Source organism: Macaca mulatta, chromosome 1 (assembly GCF_049350105.2).
Source record: "Macaca mulatta isolate MMU2019108-1 chromosome 1, T2T-MMU8v2.0, whole genome shotgun sequence".
Lineage (NCBI taxonomy): Eukaryota > Metazoa > Chordata > Mammalia > Primates > Cercopithecidae > Macaca > Macaca mulatta.
The window spans coordinates 190,224,794-190,246,320 of NC_133406.1; the positions used below are offsets into that span (position 1 = coordinate 190,224,794).

Consider the following 21,527-nt stretch of genomic DNA (forward strand, 5'->3'; position numbering starts at 1 on the left):
TACAGCTAAGAAAACATTCAGAGAGATTGGGTCACTTGTCTCAGAGACACAGGTAGTAGGGAGAGGAGTTGGGCTTCTACTCTGGATCTATGCCCAAAGCTCATGCTTGCGTTTTTCCCTCATTGATGAGGTCCCCATTCCTGAGATGCTTCAGTGGTAGAACTTCTAACACACAGAGAGTAGAGTATAATAAAAATCCTCACACACTCCCACCCCCCTTGCTTTCTAGGATACTGCACTGCACTCACTTTCTTCTCACCTCCCTGAAAGATCCTTCTCTGTCTCTTTTGTAGGGTTTTCTGCCTGCCTATTAAACGTCAGCAGCCCCTGAGTTCCTTCCTCAGTTCGCTGCTCTTCTCTCAAACTCTCCTTAGATAAGAGGCAATTTGTACTTTGAGACTCGGCTCCGATTTTGCGTAAGGTCTAAACTCCGTGAGAGTAGGGTCAGTCTGACTTGTCTTATCCTCATCACAGGTCTGACCCTGCGCAGGTGCTTGATAAGTACCTATTGATAATATAGTGAATACATATATCATTTATATCATGTTTATTGTATGCCAGTCACTATGAGATTTATTTGTATTAACTCATTCACTCCTCACAACAACCTTATAAAGAAGGAGCTATTATCCTCACCTTATTTGTGAGCAAAATGAGGCACAAGTGGTAATTTGCCCACATTCACAAAGCTAGTAAACCAAAGAGCCAGGGTTCAAGCACAGGCAATTTGGCTCCAGAGTTCAGGATAGTACTAAACTTCGCTATTTCTCCAGGAAGGCTCCTGAACCCCCAGGACAAGTCAAAGGCCTCTTCTAGTCCCTTTCTTTGCCCCTAGCAGAGCAGTTATCACATTATTGTGATTATTTGTACAGAAGTCTCCCTCTCTAGACCCTGACAGGTCCATCTTCATGGGACCCGACACAGGGCACAGACAGTAAGTGTTACATGAATGAATGAACTCCAAAACTACCCTATGAGGTGGATCATACCGTACCTGTTTCATACATTGATAAACTGAGGCTTAGAGCAGTTAAATCATTTGCCCAAAGTCTCATAACTACTATATGACATATCCATGACCCATGAGTGAGCCTGTCTATCTCCAAAGCAAATATTTTTCCCACCATGCATTTCTGGCAAACCAGCATTTAAATACCAAAGTACCTTTGCCTTATGGAGAGCAGGTTAGCTTTGACTCATCCATTCATTGTTGAGGTCTTTAGTTAAACACCGGATCCTCAGCTTCTACCTTTGACCCAGAACTTCCAAGCTGGAGCGGGTTGGGGCCACCAATTTCAGGGTGGTACTGAAAGAGTTCCAGGAGCTATGGGAACCCAGAGGAGGCCCCCAGTCTGGGCTTCAGAAAGGCTTCTGGGGATTAGTAAACCCCATCTGGGAACCTGGTAATCTGAGATCCTGGAATTAGAAAAAGGAGGCATCCTACAGGATCAGAATGGAGCTTGCCCTTCTGGGAGAAGATCTCCAGACTCCTGGAAATGTTACCTGCTTTACACACTGGTAACATTTGTATAGGACTTCTGAGGAGACAACAAGGAGAGTCTTACTGAAACTTCTCTGATTTGGGGGTCAGGTGGGCAGCTGGGAACTTGTATATTCCCAGAGATGGGCACCAAGGGCTCAGCTGAGCATCTCACACAAGAATCATAATCTTCCTGTGTCTGCTTGTCTCATTTCAGATCATTTCCAGATGCAGTAGGTCTATCTTTCCTCATTCTATAGATGGAGAAACAGGCTTAGAGCAGTGAAGTGACTTGCCACGGCCTCCATTCTGGCATGCCTTTAACCAAAGCAAGCATCAGTGAGGAACTAGTTTGTGCAGCTATCACTTGCACACCTTGGTTTCTTCCAACTGTGCATTGTATGCATCTTTTACATGTTGCAGGAGGTCAGGGGCTCAGAGAGAAGAACACATTCTCTGCAATAAAAGTGGTACTGTGTTATGGGGGCATGGAGCCCAGCCGCTGCCTTTGGGGAGCCCCACTAGGAACCAGCAGTGCCAGCGTGTGCCCCAAAGAGTGGAGATCCTGAGAAGAGATGAGGTCAAGGAGAGCAGGTGCACTTCCCATAGAGGCTTGGGGCAGGCCCGGGGCTGTGCATCTCCCTATTTACTGGGGCAGTACCGCTTTGTGCCATGTGGCAAACACGTTCCGGTTAATGGAGCCTCTGGAGAGGGTGGTAGGTGGAGTGGGTGAAGTGACCTAGGGAAGGAGATGGCCCAGACTCTCTCTGGGATTTTGAGTATCCCAGGCCAGTGAAGAGTCTGGGCCATGCAAATCTTCCAGAATTCTGGTTCTGAAGGGAGTTTTAAGAATAGGGTTCAAAATCAGAAGCACCTGACTAGGCACCTCCTATTGCTGGCTCCCAGCTCCCCAGTCTTCCTTCTCATGAAGGCAGAAGGGTGCTGAGAAGGGAACTGTTCCTCTCCGGACTGAAGGCAGAGAGGGATTCACTCATTCAGTAACTGCCTAATAAATTATAGTATCCAGCACTTATTGAATGTTTACTGTATGTCAGGCAATGAGAAGGACTTTACATGAATTGCATTATTGAGTCCTCACAATGACCCAATGAAAGTTTTACTTTACCATGAAATGTGAAGGTTGGGGGAAGAAGTCCGAGTAGAAGGAAAGCCGCCAACAGGTGTGTGTGTGTGTGTGTGTGTGTGTGTGTGTGTGTGTGTGTGTGTGTGTGTGTATTAGGCTTCCCCCTCCCAGACCTGTTCCCCTTATCTCCAGTTTGGTGGGTGACCCGAAGGTTACAGGCTGGGAATAGGCTGGGAGTACCTGGCTGCCCAAGGTCACTCGCTGCACTGCGGAGGGAGGGAGTCTGGACTCAAACCCAGGCTGACTCGGCCCAGGAACCAGCTCGAATGCCCCTCCTGTCTACAGTCTCCTTTCTCCACCTGTAGTGGCCTGGCTGCGCTATCCTCCAGGCAGCCTGACTCCGGGGTGGCCGGGAGGCGAGCCCAGAGAGGGCTGGCGACTCGCTAACGGTCACACAGCGCTGCGGAAGCTCCGTATCTGGATGGCTCACCAGCCCCGGAGCCGAGTCTCAGAATCGCTATTTCGAGGGGTCCTCTTGGAAGATGGAAACCAGGAGAAGGATGGCACAAAGAAGACCACGTAGCCGGTGCACACCATCCGCAATGCCCCAGGAAGACCTACAAATCACTGTGTACATCCTCCTCCCTCCCTCCTCCTGGTCATTTCCGGGTCCTCCCAAACTCAGCTGGGTGGGAAGACTGTAAAAACTAACTTAAAAATTGTTAATGGGAGAGAGGTCACAAAGGAGGCGGGTTCCAAGATAAATATACTATTATCAGTAACTTTCTTATGCTCCTGTCATAACCGGTTAGATGCTGTAATGGGTGAAAAGATTCCATTCACAATAGCTACATAAAATACGGAGGGGAGGAATTTAAGAAACACAATTGTTGAGAAAAAGTGACAGCAGTTATCAAGAGACATAAAAGTCATGATAACGTCACACCAAGTCCTAGATGGAATTGTCTCACATTGTGAAGATGCACAATCTCCCTCAAATTAATTTCTAAAGGTACTTAAATCCCCCCCCGACAATATTTTTTACTTTATTTTTTTGGAAGTAGCTTTAAAATTCCTAAAATATTTATTCAGAAGCCTGTATTTTGAAAATAGCCATGAGAATGTGGAAAAAAGAAAAATCAGAAGGATGACTTGCCCTCCCAAATACTACAGAACTGCAATAATTAAAATAGTGAGGCTAGTGCAAGAGTAAACAGCTCCCTTGAAGAGAATATGCTGATACCAACCTACAGCCACCTGAGAATTTGGTCTATAGCATATGGTCAGTAGGGGAAATGGTTCATTGAAGAGGGCTGTGATAAATAGCTAATCATTGGGGAAAATTAAGCTACAAACCACACCTTCCATCAAAATTAATTTCCAATAAACTAAAGATATAAATGTAAATAATGAAAAAAGAGATAATACAAATATAGGCCAATGCTTTTAGAAGGTTTGATTTGAGAAATCCTTACATATACAACTGTAAATAGAATCTCCAAATCCTTACATATACAAATCCTTACATATACAACTGTAAATAGAGTCTACAAAGAAAATATAAACTTTGGTCTACATAAACGTTTTAAAACTCCAGTGTAACAATAGCAAGACAGCCACAAAAACGTGAGGAAACAGCACATGTTGCAAACAGAAGATACTATTGTCTTTGATATATAAATTACGATTACAAATTAAGGAAAATAGAAGCTCTATGGTTGAAAAATAAGGAAATGATGTATATAAATAATTTTTAAAACACCTCAACTGACCGACCCATGTAGGAAAAAGTAAGGAATAACTAAGGAAATGCAAATTATAACAATGATACACTATTTTTCTTGTTTGAATTGGCAAAGATTTAAAATATCAGCAAGATGTCCTTCTATTGAGTGTGTTCATTGATACCTTTCCTGTGGGCTATTTGATAGCTATCAAAAGCCTTAAAAAATGTAAAAAGCTTCTGGCCAATCCATCTTATTTTTAGGAATTTATCCTAGGTAAATAATTAGGCAAATGCACAAAAGATGTTTGTGGTAGCAATATTTATTAGAGCAAAAACTCGAAACAAACAAAATACCTATTAACAGGGAAATGGCTAAAGAAAGATGGATCCATGCAATGGAACATTAAACAATCATTTTAAAAGCTTATGTAGGTAGATTAATATTAAAATCCTTATAATTGTAAACAAAAAACAAGTACTGTAAAGTATGTTTTTGTCAGTGTGGGTAGACAGGGAAAAAAATAGCAAAATTCACCAAATATATTTTGCTGAATTTTCTAAAATGTTTTATAAGACTTTTATTCTATCAGAACAAGCAATAACAGTGTTTCCCTTTGGGAAACCTAACCATCAGAGGTCCCTTTCTTCGGGAAGCTTCCCCTCATCCTCCTTCCCCCATTCCCAAGATTAGACTTCTCACTGTGAGGTCACTGATAGGGGACTGTGTCCCCAGTTGGCTAACAAGTTCTGTAAGGGCCCATTATGGTTGATTTGTCTCGGATCCACAGAGCTTGGCACATACTAGATGCTCAACAAATGCTGTTACATAAACGAATGAATGAATGAATGAATGAATGAATGACTCTTACTTTCATGTTTCTGTGAACGATCAGTGAACTGAATGAAACCGAACCAAATGGAAGCTCCTAGGTCTGATCCTACCCACCCCCCCCCCCCATGGAAGGTGAGGAGAAAAAAACCTGAGAGTGGGAGTTGGATCTGGATTTCTGTCTTTTTCGAAGTTCGGCAGCACTCTGGCCCCAGGCAAGTTGTGTCGCCTTGCTGAACTTTGGCTACCTTGTGTCTGAAACGTGGACCATCGCATCTTCCCCCATGGACTGCGTGGCAAGCAAGACAGCACACACCAAGTGTTTAGCAGAGTGGCTGTACTCAGTAGGCGCTCACAAATAGAAACAAATAGTGGGGCGGTGAACACCACTCTCCACGCGTTTGTCTCAGGCTTAGATGCTCCCAACCAGAAAATCCTGAGGAGCCTGGCGACACTGGGCAGACGCCTCCCTTTCGCCTGCCCCGCAGACGCGAGGGCTTGATCCAAAGGAGGGCTGCAGCCGCTGGGGCTCCGCCTCGGGGCCTCCTGCCGCTCACTCAGAGCCAGTGCCCTCTCTCCTCCACCTTCAGTTGGCTGTTCGGCCCGGCCTTTAGGTCCAGGGCCCGGGAAGAAGCTGAGCACCAAAGGGTTCTCGGCCAACGGGTGTGGAGGGGTGCCTTGACCCGGCGTTGGATGAGGGTACTCCCGGGTTTGATTTTTGCTCTGTTACGCACTAATTGTGATATGTGGAACAAGTCATCTCACCGCTCCAAGTCTCTCACCTGACAAGTGGAATAATCGGACCTGCCTCGCAGAGAGTGGTGCGACTTCAGTAAGCAACTGTAGAGAAATTGCTGGGCGCCTGGCCCTTAGCTGGAACAGCGCCTGAGAAACCCGGCGCCACCATAGGAGTTCTTTCTGGCTCCGAAATTATGCCCGGTCCCCGGTCCTGGCATAGATCCGTGGCTATGACCATGGAAAATGACCATTTTAGCGGTGTCAGAGGACGGGACAGGAAACCAAGCTGCGCGTCTCCCTGTTCACAGAGGGTGTGCGCGGCTGAGGGTCTTAATCAGCGTGACTCATGAGTTGATCTGGAGGAAAATATCGCTACGTGTCTGTGTGTACACGTGCTTGTGTCCACATAGGAACAGGAGAGTGTAGTTTGCGGGAAAACGCGTGTCAGGCAACCCGTGGAGACTCCTTCTCCCAAAAGCACGTTCCCCCTTTCTTCTGCGCCCCATTCCCGGGCGGAGAGTATCAGCCAAACTAACGGAATCCGGCACAGCCAGGGAAGGGGTGGGTGCGGGAGGGGCCATTCCGTCCCGGAGCCACCGGTTTGGGGATAATTACTTTTAATGTCAGAAAGATTTAGTTTAATATCATCTCTATTAGGCTGCCGGGAGGGTAATTAAACGGGACGCGTCGCAGCCGGCAAACAGATGGCGTCTGCTTGCTCCGAGGCCGCGGGCAAACAGCGCAAAAGTCAGTGCCTCCCGGGTCCCCCATCGGCGCCCCTGGCTCTTCTACTCAGAGTTACACTACTCACCCTCGGCGCCCTTCCCCACGCCGCGCCTACAGCCGGCTCTACGCCCCAGGCCCTCAACCCCGGCCTCATCCCAGCGCAGTCCCTTTGGACGCCACCAGTGCCTGGGCGTGGGCGTGGGGGATGGGGCCAGGGGCGAATAGGGATGGGGTGTATTTTCTTGGCCGGGCCCTCTCACCCGGACCCCCAGCCCCTGGCACAGCAGAGGCGTCAGCAAATGATTCTGAGCTAAGAGTACGCGTGTGAATGTGTGAGGAAGACCCTCTGCTCTCAGCCGCCTCATTTGTCCTGGAAGGCTGTGGCTTTTTCTGCCTGGGGCCCAACTGTAGAAGTAAGGCTGGGGCTCCGCGCATAAACCAGGGCATACGTGCGTGAGGATGTGCTCCTGTCGGCGTGTGCTGTCACCGATGTGGAAATCTGTGGGAGTCTGGGAACGTCACACACCGAGTGGATGTCCCAGGATGGGGACATGCTTATGAGAACACTGAGGTCAAATTCACTGAAGGGGTCCCCTTGGGTTGGAGGGTAGTATCAGAGTTGAGCCTGGGCCCCGTGGTGCTCTCTGAATGCTGGCGTGACAGTGTGTCCCATACTTTGCAGAGAGTGGTCACACGCACGGGGGAGGGGGTGTGTCCAAGTGTGAAGCTACACTCAGGCTGGGGAGCGGGTAGACCCTGCTGACTCAACCTGAGCGTGCTCTTCTCGTGCTGACGGCTCAGTTCGGCCATGCCTTTCCTTTCCCCTTCGACCGACCCAATTCAAATCAGGAGGAACTGGCCCTGGAGTGGCCTGGGAAGCTGGGCAGAGGATTCCTGCCTGGTCAAAGTGTGGGTGAGATGACCTGGGGTTTATTTTGCCTCCCTCCATAACACATTCACTCACATGAAAACCCTAACCTCCGGGGAGTGGGAGAAAAGGCTGTGGGTCCCAGACCTGTGGAGATGTGAATGCCAGGAAAGAGGGGCGAGAGAAGAGAGAGGTTCCTCCACTAGGGGTGGGCGGATTCCCTCTGGTTGGGCTGTATTAGATGCCAGGATGCTCCTCCTCCCACTCCTTAGAAAATGAAGTTCCTCACGCATCTGTGGGGCCGCCTAGGGTTCCCGAGTCCTCGTGGTTACACCCTTGGCTTCTGAGGAATCCCCCGTCCGGAGTGGGGAAATCTCACGGTGACCTGGCCTCAAGCGCGAAGGATACCTGGGCCACCGCCCCCCCGAAAAGCTAGGCAGATTTATATAGTTTATTTCGTTTTCGGTTTAATATAATTTCCCGAAAACTTTGTCCAAAGGAGCTCTGGGAGAAGGCACCTGACGGCCCCGGCGCGGAATCCGGCGGTGGTCGGCGCTCTTCCCCCAACCTCATGGCTCTCCTCCCCAGGTGCAGCCGGGGCTACTAGACGTACTTGGCCTCGGAACCTCCAGGTGTTGGAAGGTGGGGTCTGGGTCCTGCGCTCCTAGAGGACATATTATCCCTGAAGCACCCCCTTATCCTCGCTTCACGCGGGAGACCCTCGCGGGGGCTGACACCCTTCTCTCTCCTAAACCCATTCACAGACTCCAGCAAGTGGCATTTTCTGGGAGCTAGTGACCAGGTTTTTATCGCTATCATAGACCTTGTTCGTGTCAGAGCGCCCTCGCGCCGGGGCCTGGTGAACTTTCTGGAAGCTCTCCGCCCGGTCCTCGAGCGCATCATCCCCATCCCCTTTTCCCTCCAGCCTCAGCCTCCGGGTGGGCTTCTTCCAAGGCTCTCCCGGGGCGCCAGGTTCTGCGGTCTTCGGGTGGGGGCCCGTTGGTCGCACCTTCTTTCCCCCAACCCCAGCCCTGGGCTCAGAAGCGGATAGACTGACAGGGCGCGGCCCAGTAGTCGTGCCAGGCGGGAGGGCTGCGTCCTGAGGCCGCGACGGCCCCGGCCGAATCTACGCGCCCAGATTCCCGCCGGCCTGGAGGTTCGAAAGAGTAACGCGGAGACGCACGGTCAAGAGTGGACGGAGAATGCCAGGAACGCTCATTTTCCTCATTATTTAAACGAATTTTCTTTACTCTGAAGGAGAGAGAGAAAAGTAGAGAACAAAAACGAGAGTGATAGAACATTAGATATTAGAGGGAAAAACAGAATGAAAAGACAGAGGTAGAGCTACAAGAACCGAGGGCGACCCGCCCGAGGGCCGCGGCATTAATTCCAGATGTTGCCTTTCAAAAAGGAAACAAAATCTGAAACCTGTTACCTCTTCTTCAGAATGAGCTGTTCCTCAGGGCCGTGACATCAGGACAGGATAAGAATAAGGCGAAAGTTAAAACTGAAAACTGTCCGCGGGGGCCTCCCAGCAGTCACTTTGTCTCTTGCGGGGAAGGTCGGACAGACCGATGCGCGTCCTGAGTCTAAAAGAAGCTGCGGAGACACAGAGGCCACTTTTTACTTTCGTTTAGAAAAGAAACAAAAAAAGGAGGGGGGCTGTTTGTTCATTTACAATAAAGACAAAAAGAATCCCATCACCAAGGAAAAGAAACCGAGATGCTGAAAAATGAGGAAAAGAAAGAGCAAAAGGGGCCGAGGGACGCGAAAGAGGGGCAGGGAGAGGAAAGGCTCAGGGCGCGAGGGATGCGGATGCGGCGGGCACCGACAGGAAGCGCAATCTCGTTTCTCTTCGCTGAGCTTCTCTTTAAACACGAAAATCTTCATAAACCACACTTACCCTCCAGGATGACTATCGTATCAGGACTTTCAAAACAAAATAACTGAACTTTAAAGGTGACAGGAGGAAAAAACCAAAGCAGCCCTCAACTACCCCAAACTCGTCCGACTTGGGAGCGCGCCGAAACGTAGCAGGAAGAAGGCAGGAAAAATCGTCCTGGCATTTATGCCTTGAACACCCTCCCTTCCCCACCCCCGCACCCCTGTCCCGCCCCCACCCCGACCGCAGTAATTGAATTGTCACCTGCCCCCCATCCCGCCCCAGGGCTCCAGGGCCACTTGGGAAGCTCAGCTTTGCCAAGCGCCCCCGGCCAGTGAGAGCGGCGCAGCCGAGTCGGCGCCCCAGAAGCCGAGGGGTTACACAAGTCTACGCAGAGAGGCGCACCGGACACGGTAATTAGGAGCAATTCACACGCTCTCGGGCGCACGGAAACTACTTGTCACGAAAGTTTCAACGCTCCTCCTCGCCCACTTTTTTCCACTCCTTTCCTGGCGCACCCCCTCCCCTCCCGGAGCACACAGTGGAGCTTTTGGAGTTTCGAATCTTTCGGACACTGTAGAATGCGGGGCTCCCCGGGCGCGGGCCCGGCCAATCAGAGTGCCGTCTGCCTCCCCTGGCCAATGGCAGGCGCCACATTGTTGTCCAATTCTGTCTAATGGAGCCCTAAGGAGCAACAATAGAGCGGGCGAGCCTCTCATTGAGAGTCTGGCAGTGCGGGGCAACTGGGCCCCGGCTGCGCGCAGCGTCCAGCGCGCTCAGCGAGGGGACTCGGCACTGCGAGAGTCAGGTTGCGGGTTCCAACCAGGCGGCCGGCAGAGGAGCCTCCGACCCGGATCTCTGAAGGAAGGGTTGGACTGCGCTACGTTCTGAGGGGTCCGGAAGTTCAGACATGGTGACTGAAGGAGGGTGACGTGGTCAGATAAGGGGCCGGGGGCAAAGGGAAGAGGCCAAGAGCGCCAGCGTCGCCAGTGGAGCCGGGAGGCGCGTGCAGCGCCAGCGGAGGAGGATCCCGGAACCCAAGGCAGGTAGTTGAGAGCCGCAGGGACAGCAGGGGGTGGCGACCTGGTCTGCGGCCCCTGTTGAGGAGGCCTGGGCCCCGTGGGCTTAGGGACGGCGCGGCCCGAGGGGTCTGGGAGAGGAGGCAACGCTCATAGAGAGGAGGTCTGGGACTCTCGGATGGAGACACAAGGACTCTGTCCCGGGCTCTGGCAGGGACGGGGAACACGGGAAGCAGAGGAGACTGCGGCAGAAGCGGGGAGCTGGGCCTGCTTGGGCCTTGTGGGGCTGCGGCGCGGGTGGGACTCTGGTATCCGTTTATGGCCAGTTGCGAAGGCGACTTCTCTGGCTTGGTGCGGCCCGCTGGGCCATCCGCGTCCTAGGACCCCAACTCTGAGATCAGGACGCAGGAGCCTGCGCTCGATCGGGGTCCCCTGGGACCCCAAGACGGGGAGGGTGTGTCTGACGACTCTGTTCCTAAACCCGGAGGGGAGGGGAGGGCAGTGTGAGGTGGTGTTCGAGAAAGATCCCCCTCCCGAAATGCCTAACTTTCCGCAGGATACGTCTTCCGCCCCGACTACTACTCCAGACTGCGAAGCTAAAAAATTGCACCGCAGGTTTTACCCAATCCTCTCCCCCAGCCTTTGCCTGTGGAGTTTTTTACTTACACATTCCCCTCTCCTGGGCGCGGACCCTGGATCCCGGACACCCAGATCAGCTGCTTTTCGCTGTTTTCCTTGCCCATGAAGCTCATCTTTGGGCTGGGTTTGCCTATACAGAAAGTTTCTTTGGCCGAATTTTTCTCTTTAATACTTCCCAGTCCTAAACTAAACTCCACACACATTTTCTCTCCCCCTCTCTGGAGGCCCGCACCGTGGAACTTTTGGGGCTCACATTTTTACCGGTCCCAGAGCCACTGGGCCTAACTTTGCACGAATTGTTTCTTCGCCCCCATTCTACTTCCTAAAGCTATTCTTTCTGTTGCTGATTTTTCTCTCCAAAGCTTCTGCCCCCACCTGCATTAAAAATAAACAAACAAAAAGAAACAAAACTCGGGCCCAACCAGCTCAACTCTGCTCCTTCACATCTCTCTCCTCTTCACCCTTCCGCCAGACTGGCCGTTTTGCTCCGGATTTTCCTGTTTTGCCCTTGGCATCGGCCTAAGTTCTGGGCCAAAACTGTGGCTCTAATCCCAGTCCTGTCAAACGAACATTTTTCTCACCCGTCTCACCTCAATTAGGCTAAGCTTTAGGGTATCATCTTAACTTTTCCAAATCCTCATTACAACCACCTGAATCAGTGACTTTCACACTTTACATGTCTCTTTATTTTTTCCAGCAGAATTACTGATTCAGACAAAATCTTAACCCCAGCGTGTAAATCAGGTCTAAGAGCAGCAGTGGCTGGACTGGGGTGAAGGCGCTAGGGCTCACAAGGAGGTTCCGACTGTACCTCCTCCCAGCAATTCTGGCCCCGCTAGCCCAGCCTCCGTGGCCCAAATATCCCTCTCCAACTTGGGTTCCTCAAGGCTGCGCTTTGGCCTAGTGCGCGGTGTGCTCCTCACCCGGTCTCTCCCCTCTCCCACCTTCTTTCCGGTCAGGTCCTGTCATGGAGCTGCGCTCGGAGCTGCCCAGCGTGCCCGGCGCGGCGACGGCAGCGGCGGCTACAGCGACTGGGCCGCCCGTGGCGTCGGTGGCGTCGGTGGCGGCCGCCGCGGCAGCCGCCGCATCGCTACCGGTAAGCGTGGCAGGCGGCTTGCTGCGGGGGCCGCCACTGTTGCTGCGGGCAGCCGAGAAGTACCCGCGGACCCCCAAGTGCGCGCGCTGTCGCAACCATGGCGTGGTGTCTGCACTCAAGGGCCACAAACGCTACTGTCGCTGGAAGGACTGCCTGTGCGCCAAGTGCACGCTCATCGCGGAGCGCCAGCGTGTCATGGCGGCGCAGGTGGCGCTGCGCAGGCAGCAGGCGCAGGAGGAGAACGAGGCGCGCGAGCTGCAGCTGCTCTACGGTACTGCCGAGGGGCTGGCGCTGGCCGCAGCCAACGGCATCATCCCCCCGAGGCCCGCCTACGAGGTCTTCGGTTCAGTGTGCGCCGCCGACGGCGGGGGACCCGGAGCGGGAGCGCCCGCGGGGACCGGAGGCGGAGCAGCTGGCGCAGGCGGTTCAGGTGAGAGCGCGGCCAGGCCGCAGGTAGGGGCAGCAGGATCGTAGCTCTGGGGCGCCTGGCCCAGGGGCTTGTCTCCGTTCGGAAAGAGTAGAAACCCCGTGTCCAGTCGCCCCGACTGCTAGGATTCACCGCTCGCCCAGCCTCGGGTATGGAGCGTGGATACAGAAACTCTCCTTCCTCCCGCTTCTGTAGCATTTGCACTTTACCCCTTTCTCCTGCAGCCGGCCCAAACGGACACGCTTTAATTTTTTCACTCGCCTCTACCCAAAGGCAGGCAGGTCCCTGCTTCTTTGCTTCGTCTTCTACCCAGGTGGAAACCTGCGCATCTTCCTTCCCTCCGTGCTTCTCCACAGGCCCTTTCCCTCTGCTCCTTCCCAACTCTCTTAAGGAATCCCTCCCCTCTTTTAACTGACACCCGCCCCATTGCTTTCCCTAGGAAGTGAGACGCCCTAGTTTCTTTTCCCCTTCTCGCATTCCTAATGCTCTGGACAACCGCTTGCTGCGCCCTCCCTCCTTCTAGCTTCTGCCGCACCCTCCCTGGTTTCTCAGGTCTTTTTTCCTATATCTTTTCCTCTTCGCTTCCTACACCCTGCCTAGCCCCACCCTCTTTTTCTGGACCCCCGTGGCTTTTTGTGGGGAGGAAAGAAATTAGACCAGGGCCATTGAGGGAAAGGAAGGATCCGCTCTAAACTTGGGAGGGAAGAACTTCTTAGGTCTCAATTTTGGAAAGGGTGGATTAGAAATAGGGGCTCTACTTCTGCCTGTAGAGAAGGTTGGGACCTCCTAGATAACCAAGGCGCTTTTCCTTACAGGCTGCACTGCCAGGGCAGGCATCTTCTGTACAGTGGGCTCTTCTGTACAGCGTGGTATAGGCAGAAGTTATGTTGTCTCTTGTTTGAACCCTGGACCTGGCCATTTCTCCAGGGCAGGGCAGGCCTGGAAAGGAAGTTAAAGGTGGATGTGTTGGGGCACAGATGTGGGGGAAAGCAGCACTGAATATCGAGTTTACAGGGCACAGGTAGTTGGGGTTCTGAGGAGTACAGAAAGAGAGGGAGCCCTGGGGTCAGGGAAAGAGAGACAAGGCTGTAGGGGCTCAGAGCGGAAGGAATGCTAGAGCAAAAAGAAAGGGGAGCACTGGAGCCTAGTGAATAAGGGCTGTGGGGCTGAGGGAGAGGAAACTGAGATCCAAAGGGCCGAGGTGCTGTGACTGCTGTCTTCTAGCTAACCGCTCCTCACGACACGTTTTCTCCCCTCCCAGAGGCCAAGTTGCAGAAGTTTGACCTGTTTCCCAAGACGCTGCTTCAGGCAGGTCGCCCGGGCAGCCCGCAGCCGCCGCCGGTGAAGCCCTTATCACCCGACGGCGCAGACTCGGGGCCTGGGACGTCGTCCCCAGAGGTGCGGCCCGGCTCAGGCTCGGAGAACGGTGATGGCGAGTCCTTTTCGGGTTCGCCCCTAGCTCGGGCCTCCAAAGAGGCAGGTGGCAGCTGCCCAGGCAGCGCCGGTCCTGGTGGCGGTGGCGGCGAGGAGGACAGCCCGGGCTCCGCTAGCCCTCTGGGCTCTGAATCCGGTTCAGAGGCTGACAAAGAAGAGGGTGAGGCCGCGCCGGCGCCGGGGCTGGGCGGAGGCTCGGGTCCACGGCAGCGGACGCCGCTGGACATCTTGACACGCGTCTTCCCGGGCCACCGGCGAGGCGTCCTGGAGCTGGTGTTGCAGGGCTGCGGCGGCGACGTGGTGCAGGCCATCGAGCAGGTGCTGAACCACCACCGTGGGGGCCTGGCTGCTGGCCTGGGCCCTGCGGCGCCCCCGGATAAGGCCGCCGTGGGTGCTGCAGCAGCTGCAGACGATGCGTGGCCCGGCCGCGTCGACGCCGCCGCCAGCGGGGGTCCTGGGCTGCCCGCTCCGCTGCAGGCCGGGCCCGCCGCACCCCCACACCACAGACCCTTGCTGGCCGGCGCCATGGCGCCTGGAGCGCTGGGATCGCTGAGCAGCCGCTCAGCCTTCTCGCCACTGCAGCCCAACGCCAGTCACTTCGGTGCCGAAGCGGGCGCCTACCCGCTGGGCGCGCCGCTCGGCCTCAGTCCGCTGCGCCTGGCCTACTCCGCGGCGGCGGCGCACAGTCGGGGTTTGGCCTTCATGGCTCCCTACTCCACTGCCGGCCTGGTGCCCACGCTCGGCTTCCGCCCGCCCATGGACTACGCCTTCAGCGATCTCATGCGTGACCGCTCGGCCGCCGCTGCTGCGGCGGTGCACAAGGAGCCAACCTATGGCGGCGGCCTGTACGGGCCTATGGTCAATGGCGCTCCGGAGAAGCAGTAGGGCAAGGGGCCTGGCAGCCGGCCGCTCCCCAAACAGGAATCCCAGCCCTGTCTCCGCGGGCCGCCGACCCCTCTTCGCCCAGCGCGCTCTCTGCGCCCTGGCTGGGGTCTTCTCACTCCAAGATGGTTTTTGGGGTTTGTTTAGGAGGGTGGGTGGGGAAGGCTGAGCGAAGGGGGAGCAGCTACAGACAGGTGAAGGTGTTCTCGGAGAGGGTACGCGGCCTGGGTTCTCATTTCCCACCTCTGGATCCCTCTTCCAGCCTCACCCAGCCCCCTTTCCAAAAGGCCGGGAATTCATGAGAATTCAGAGGCTGCGACAGCAGCGCAGGCTCCTGCGGCTCCTTAGCTGTGCTCATCCGGCTCTCAGTGGATGGCAGGATAATCCGAGAGTCTTTTCTGTGTCTCCCCATCCCCCACTTTTTAAAAAAAAATCTAAATATTCGCTCTAACAAATATAAATTTAGGATGTATAAATCTCTTGGCACTGAGTCGAGTCTTTGGGACACACATATATATCGATACAATTGTGAAAAAAAAAAGGAAACAAGTTCTAAGGTGCACTTTCCTAGTTGCGTTATTTGTCGCTCTCTTTGTTGCTTACGCCGTTAAGCATGGGTTTCCTTGGTGCAGTGTGTTTTTATATATGTATAAATCTATATATAATCTATACATATATATATACAAGCCAGTGTATAATGTTATAAAATGGAATTCTAAGTTATTAATTGTAATCTGTAGGTGACCTCGATATTAACGTGAGAAACATTCAAAAACAAGCAAAAAAAAAGGACAAATGGAAAAAAAATTAGACTATGCGCTCATTGTACTTATCAGGTTTATAGATTAAATATATTGGAAACTCGGGACGAATCCTGCCCACCTACCCCTCTTGCCTGCGGCTGGTCTGTCCCTAAGGAGCCGTCAAGGTGCGCACTGAAGCAGGAACAGAGCGACGTGTGACTGAGCCAGAACCGCCCGCTCGCGGGCTCATTCTCGCCTCCCGGGACTCGCCAAACGCCCTGACTGAAGGGCCGGCAGCGGAAAACGCTGCTCCGGAGCAGCACTTTGTGCTTTCCTTTGCATAGATATGAGCTAGAAATAAATGTTATTTTCTAAGAAAACGACGCCGAATCCCGTCCCGCTCCTCGAGAAGTAGGGGGTCGGGGGGTCACGGGAGAAGGTCTTGATTTCCCGCTCAGGCCGCGGCGCTAAGGAGACGCTAGACCGAGGTCCCGTGGGATCTCCGACCCTCGGGGCTACTGGGAGAGGAGGCTTCCTGTGGTACCGGAGGACCTATCCCACCAGAGCGGCGCGGAGCTCACAACTCCCGAAGGGCCCGCGACCGCTGAACAGCGGGAACCCAGTGTGTACCCCAGCTTGGGCACCCAGGCTGCGGAGGGGTCGCCTTGCCAGGGCTCTTAGTTTTTGGATCGCGGGCTGGAGTCGTCACAGGGATCTTGCAAGGCTGGGGGCCCAGTTCCCGCTCTTTCCCGGCTGCGGATTTGGATGTAACTCGCGTCGCACACTGCGCGCTCCCCATCTCAGGCTTGGCACCACAGGCAGCGAAGGCGACGGCTGAGCAGGGTGGCTGCTACCGTTCTCCTGACAAGGGCTACAGCCTGGGAGTTTTGGGGTTCTGGGAGGTTGGGGGTGGCATGCTGCCTTCCTTGAAAAAGTGTAATCTGGGAGAGTGGCCGTGAGTACGCGACTTCGAGCCAGACCTCGTCTCTCACCCTTTCACCTTCCCTCCTCACGCCGAGCTGAGCAAATTAGCCGCTCCTGGGCCGACCCTCTCCTTCAACCTCCAGTCCCTCCCGCTCCCCGCAGGGTGACTCCCCCGCTCCAGGAAAAGAGTGACTCCTCCCCTCGGCTGGGTCCGGCGACATCCCAAGGTAAACTTCTGGGGCCGGCTCGAGTTCCGCCAGGCAGTGAAACTTAATAGCAGGACAAGAAAACGGTTTAATAAAGAAGGGCTTTAATGGGGAACTAATTTGATTGAGTTGCCTAATTCCACTTTAATTGGAAAGGGGGTTTGGCTGTCTGGTGATGAAGTGCGAGCGCGATGAGATGAAAGTGGGGGAGAAGGACCCAGAGAAGAAAGATGCCGGCAAAAGCGATGGAGGAAAAGGGGACAAAAAAGGAGAAAAAAGAGGGAGAGAGGAGAGAGGAAAGGGAAGAGTTAGAAAAGAGGAAGGCGGGAGAAAGAGTGCGGAAGTTTCTGGGAATGTAAACTTTCTTGCCCTTGGCCGCTGCGCCCCCTAAAGCCCCGGTGCGCTCCCCCTAGGTTTTCGGAGGTTTTCGGAGCCTCCCAGCCTCTCTCCGCAGGGCAGTTCTGGCCGCCTCGTCCCGGTCCTCTGCCCCACCGCACCCAAGGTGTTTGTTTCGGGAAGGACCTACGCTGGGTCGAGGCTCCTCGGTTCCTGCGGGTGCTCTGGCCGGACCCGAGGCGGCGGCCTGTGGACCCGCGTTACTCATCATTCCCAAGAACATCTGGAGCGTCACAGACTTCAAGACTAGTATGTTAGTTCATCCTCACAGCAAACCAGGGTGAATCCAGAGAGTTGCTTATTACAGGCCCCATTTTACAGAGGAGGAAACTGAGGGCCATCTGGTCCAGCGAATTGTCCAATTTTCCGGGACCCTAGATCACTTTGCCTCTCCACCGCCCCTGGTGGGTCTCCTTCTCTCATGAAGCGGGATCTGCTGGTCGAGAGTGGGAGGTTTGCGGAAACTCCCCTTCCGTGAACATAGGAGGCCCAAAGAGAAGCAGTGGGCCCCCAAGCGCCCAGGCCTCGGCTCCAGGCTGTCAGCTCCTTCGGGTAGAGCTCAGGAAGGCTTCGTGAGCGGTGGGCGTTCTAGGAGTGGGATAGTGGGGCACCCGAAGTCCCCACTTCCCGTCCCGGAGCGTCTGCATGTCCCAAGCCCCACAGTGGAAGCCCAGGTCGGTCAGTCACAGCCCTTGGCGCCTGGGAACGTCCTGCGCCCACGGCGCGCCCCTGACGCGCTGCCATTGCACAGTCAGGAACAGGGAGGCACAGAGACCTACAATGACCGGCCTGGTCGCACACTCAGGCCCCAGGGAGCCAGAATCGGAACTCCAGACTCTCTGGCCTGGTGGCAGGGGCAGGGGGGCGAGTGAGTCTCCGCTTCTTGGAGCTTCCGCAGCCGGCAGGAGGGGACTGCGGCCTGAGCTTCGCTGAGATTAGCGCTAGGGAGGAATGTGTGGTACCCTGGTCGCACTCTGGAAAGAGAGGGCAGTAGCGGCAGCGTTACTTCTTTTCCTCCTGGGAGATGGGGGAAAGGGAATCCCCTTCCTGACCGCTACTGTCCACGTTTATTCCTGAATGCTTCCCAAAGCAAGCTGGAGCCCACTCGGCCTGGGCACTGGGAGGATGCGAACCCGGGTTGCCGCGGGTAGCTCCGACTGGTGGGGGAGACCGACTCGAAGTAGAAGCCGTCCTTTTCCCTTCCCCGCCCCACCCCTCCTGCACAACAGCAGCAGCAGCAGCGACACACTAGCACCTACTGTATGCCAAGTTCTGTCCCAACCATGTTCCCCAGCAGAATCCTGATCAGTGGGCAAGGAAGAGCCTAGAGCTGGGGTCCAGGCACAATCGCCGGCTGAGGTTATTCATTCTTGAATTACTTCAGTCAGCAAATATTTGCTAAGTACTCATTGTATGTCAGGCCCAGTCCTAGGACCCTGTGATACACAAGTGCACACAAGGGAGGTCTGGCCCGGGAAGGCCCCTTCGGCAAGGCACTCTGCCTCAGTTAAATGGTGGAATAGTAGGGTCTGTCTCTCTGGGTGCTGTGAGGAGTAAATGAAATAATATCCAAAAGCTCTCAGCTCAGTGCTTGCTCACTAGGTGTTCACTATTACAATTGTCATATCCTTTGGTGTGGATGGTGTGGTCTCATTCAACAAAGGAGTCAACAGCTCAGAGAGATCCAGTGACTGGAGCAAATGGGGCTTCTGAGCCCTCTAAAGTGTCACAGATTATGGGAGACATCCCCGCCCAGGGCAAGGGGCCACACAGACAGATGGCAGAGTGTGGTTCTATAAATGCCTCAGAGGAAGTGAGTCCTGAGGGGGTTGGCCAGGGGCAGCACTATGATCTGTGGTGGGAGGTTGGGGAAGCAGTCAGGGGTCCCGCTGGACTAGCAACTGGAAAGGGAGGAGGTGGAGACAGGCTGTTGAGGTCACACAGAGTCAGTGGTTAGATCATGGAGAACCTTGAGTGCCAGAAACTGGGCCTGGACTTCAGTACTGGGAGCTGTTGACAACAGGACCTGGTAAGATTTGCATCTGGATTTGGTAGATTATTTGGAGACAGCCCAACCTCTCCCTCAGGAGCCATGACAAATAGTAGTGTCAAAAAGGAATCAGTAGAAGTAGGGAGAGGGAGACAAGAGGGCCCCTGCAAGAACTGCTAGGAGCCAAACAACCCATTGTTGATCTGGTGTTGGGAGTAAGTGAGGAAGACAGCTGATTCCCATCTGGAGAAGAGACAAGATTGGAGGGCGTGGAGAAGCTTTGTGTTCAACTTCAGAGTTTGAGGGACATGTAGGTCTTCTCAGCATGGACACCAAATTGTAGAAAGAGTCAACTGTTGTCTTGGGAGGAATGAGGTGGCCCAGCTCCCTGGCCCTGAGGACACAGGACTCCATTAGCGGAGGCCATGGGCCTGAGAGAGATGTTGAGACCCTCTCACCATGTCTCTTGGTGCCAAGAGGACTGGCCTCTTAAAATCATTCTCTTAAAATTTTGCACGCTGTTAAGGTCATCGTTCTGAGGCAGACAGCCTGTCCTTGGGTTAATTGTGACACCAAATCTTAAATGTCAGGGCTCCCCACCTGTACAAGTCCCTTTCAACCTGTCCCTGCCCTCTGCTCCCTGAAGCTGTAGTTTCAGCTGCTTTTCTCCCCTCTCCCCATCTGTCCACCGCTGCCTCCCTATGCCTCTGACCTCTGGCCATGCTGTGCTCCTCAGACCTACATAACTGTCCCCAGAAGACACAGGACTCCGTTAGTGGAGGCCATGGCCCTGGGAGAGGTGTTGAGACCCTCTCACCATGTCTCTTGGTGCCAGGAGGACTGGCCTCTTAACGTAACAGACCGTGCCTTGCCCATGGAGGTCACCTCTGCCTGGAAAGCTCTTCTCATTTTCCTCTTCTTTAAGGATTCTCCTCACTTTCCCTAGGGTCCAGTTTCACAGGTGGACTTACTGTGAACCAGTGAAGCTTAACCTTCAGGGATCCACACCTGGCATGTTCCTCTCAAGGTTTTGCACTTTGTGCATACAGTCAAGCGACTTCTATCTTAAAACTTCAGGCTCCATTAAAAACTGCATCTGCCTGCTGGGCATGGTGGCTCACGCCTGTAATCCCAATACTTTGGGAGGCCAAGGTGGGCAGATCACGAGGTCAGGAGATCGAGACCATCCTGGATAGCACAGTGAAACCCCATCTCTACTAAAACTACAAAAAATTAGCCAGGTGTGGTGGTGGGTGCCTGTAGTCCCAGCTACTCAGGAGGCTGAGGCAGAAGAATGGCGGGAACCCAGGAGATGGGGCTTGCAGTGAGCAGAGATCACACCACTGCACTCCAGCCTGGACAACAGAGCGAGACTCTGTCTCAAAAACAAAAAACAAAAAACAAACAAATAAACAAACAAAACAAAAAAACTGCATCTGCCACTGCCCAGTTTAGCTGCACCCTCATGGCTGCCTGTTCCTTTAACTACTGTTGCATAACAAATGACCCCAAAATGTAGTGGTTTAAACAATAACCATTTTATTGTATCATTTATGGGTCAGAAATTTGGGCAGAGCTTTTTTTATTGTTGACCAAGATCTCTTGGTGGTATTCGGCTGGTAGATGTGTTGGTCTGGAGATCCCAAGACAGGTTCAGTCACATGTCTGACTCCTTGGTATGAATGGCTGGAAGGCTGGGCTCAGCTGGACAGTTGATTGGAGCACTTCCATCATGGTATCCTCAAGATATCAGACCTCTTACATGTTGACTCAGGGTTCCAAGGCAGATGTCCCAGAGAGCAAAGTGGAAGTTACATGACCTTTTATGACCTAACCTCATAGGTCAGAGGATATGACAAGAGTGTATTATTTGCAAGTGATTGACACTCAAGTCACACTGACTTAAAAAGAAGGAATTTTCTTTTTTTCTTCTTCATAGTAATGACAATAATAATAATTATAGACATTTACAACTAAAATTTCCAGAGTATATCTCAGGGAGAGTAGGAATCAGGTGTTCAAACACCATCAGCTGAGCTGCTTTTCTCCATCTCTTAGATCAGCTGTACTCTAAGTTGTCTTCATGTCAGGCAGACTTTCTCCAAATGAAGTACAAATGGCCATCAGTGGCCTCAGGCTTGCATTCTACTTTCTCTTTTGTAGTTAAACGAAACATTTTGAAAATGGCTCATTGACTAGACTTTTATCATCTTTCCATCCCAGAACCAATGGAGAATGGGACCTACTGGAAAATCAAGCTTTCAGGATAGCTGAATGTTTGCCCATTTCAGCCCTAAATAGTCTTTGTTCTAGCATTTTAGGGTAGGAGCTTTAGAAGGATGTTACTTGCTTTTCCATTTTCTTTTCCGAAGGCTACTACTGACATGCTCCAGGTGTTCTTTGATTCAGCATATTGCGATGTGCCATAACAGGGTCAT

The 21,527-nt window shown here is 53.3% G+C and overlaps 1 protein-coding gene and 1 long non-coding RNA gene across 3 annotated transcripts; one reads left to right on the forward strand and one right to left on the reverse strand.

Annotated features, from left to right (window-relative positions):
- Positions 1-4,592: 4,592 nt before the first annotated feature.
- On the reverse strand, positions 4,593-9,481 carry LOC106998526 (uncharacterized). The gene is made up of 4 exons (XR_013402217.1): positions 9,355-9,481; positions 8,887-9,050; positions 6,455-8,702; positions 4,593-5,642 (listed from the first exon to the last, which is right to left on the reverse strand). It is a non-coding gene; the product is annotated as an uncharacterized LOC106998526 (long non-coding RNA).
- Positions 9,482-9,499: 18 nt separating this feature from the next.
- Positions 9,500-15,954, forward strand: DMRTA2 (DMRT like family A2). Of its 2 annotated transcripts, none has more exons than XM_077957725.1 (3): positions 9,500-10,375; positions 11,951-12,517; positions 13,776-15,954. In XM_077957725.1, exons 2-3 carry the CDS (start codon positions 11,959-11,961, stop codon positions 14,831-14,833), a joined length of 1,617 nt encoding a protein of 538 aa, XP_077813851.1. In that variant the 5' UTR covers positions 9,500-10,375; positions 11,951-11,958; the 3' UTR covers positions 14,834-15,954. The 2 variants fall into 2 exon arrangements, with proteins under 2 accessions (XP_077813851.1, XP_077813848.1); XM_077957722.1 differs by having other exon boundaries at positions 9,500-10,379; positions 13,776-15,926.
- Positions 15,955-21,527: the final 5,573 nt, after the last annotated feature.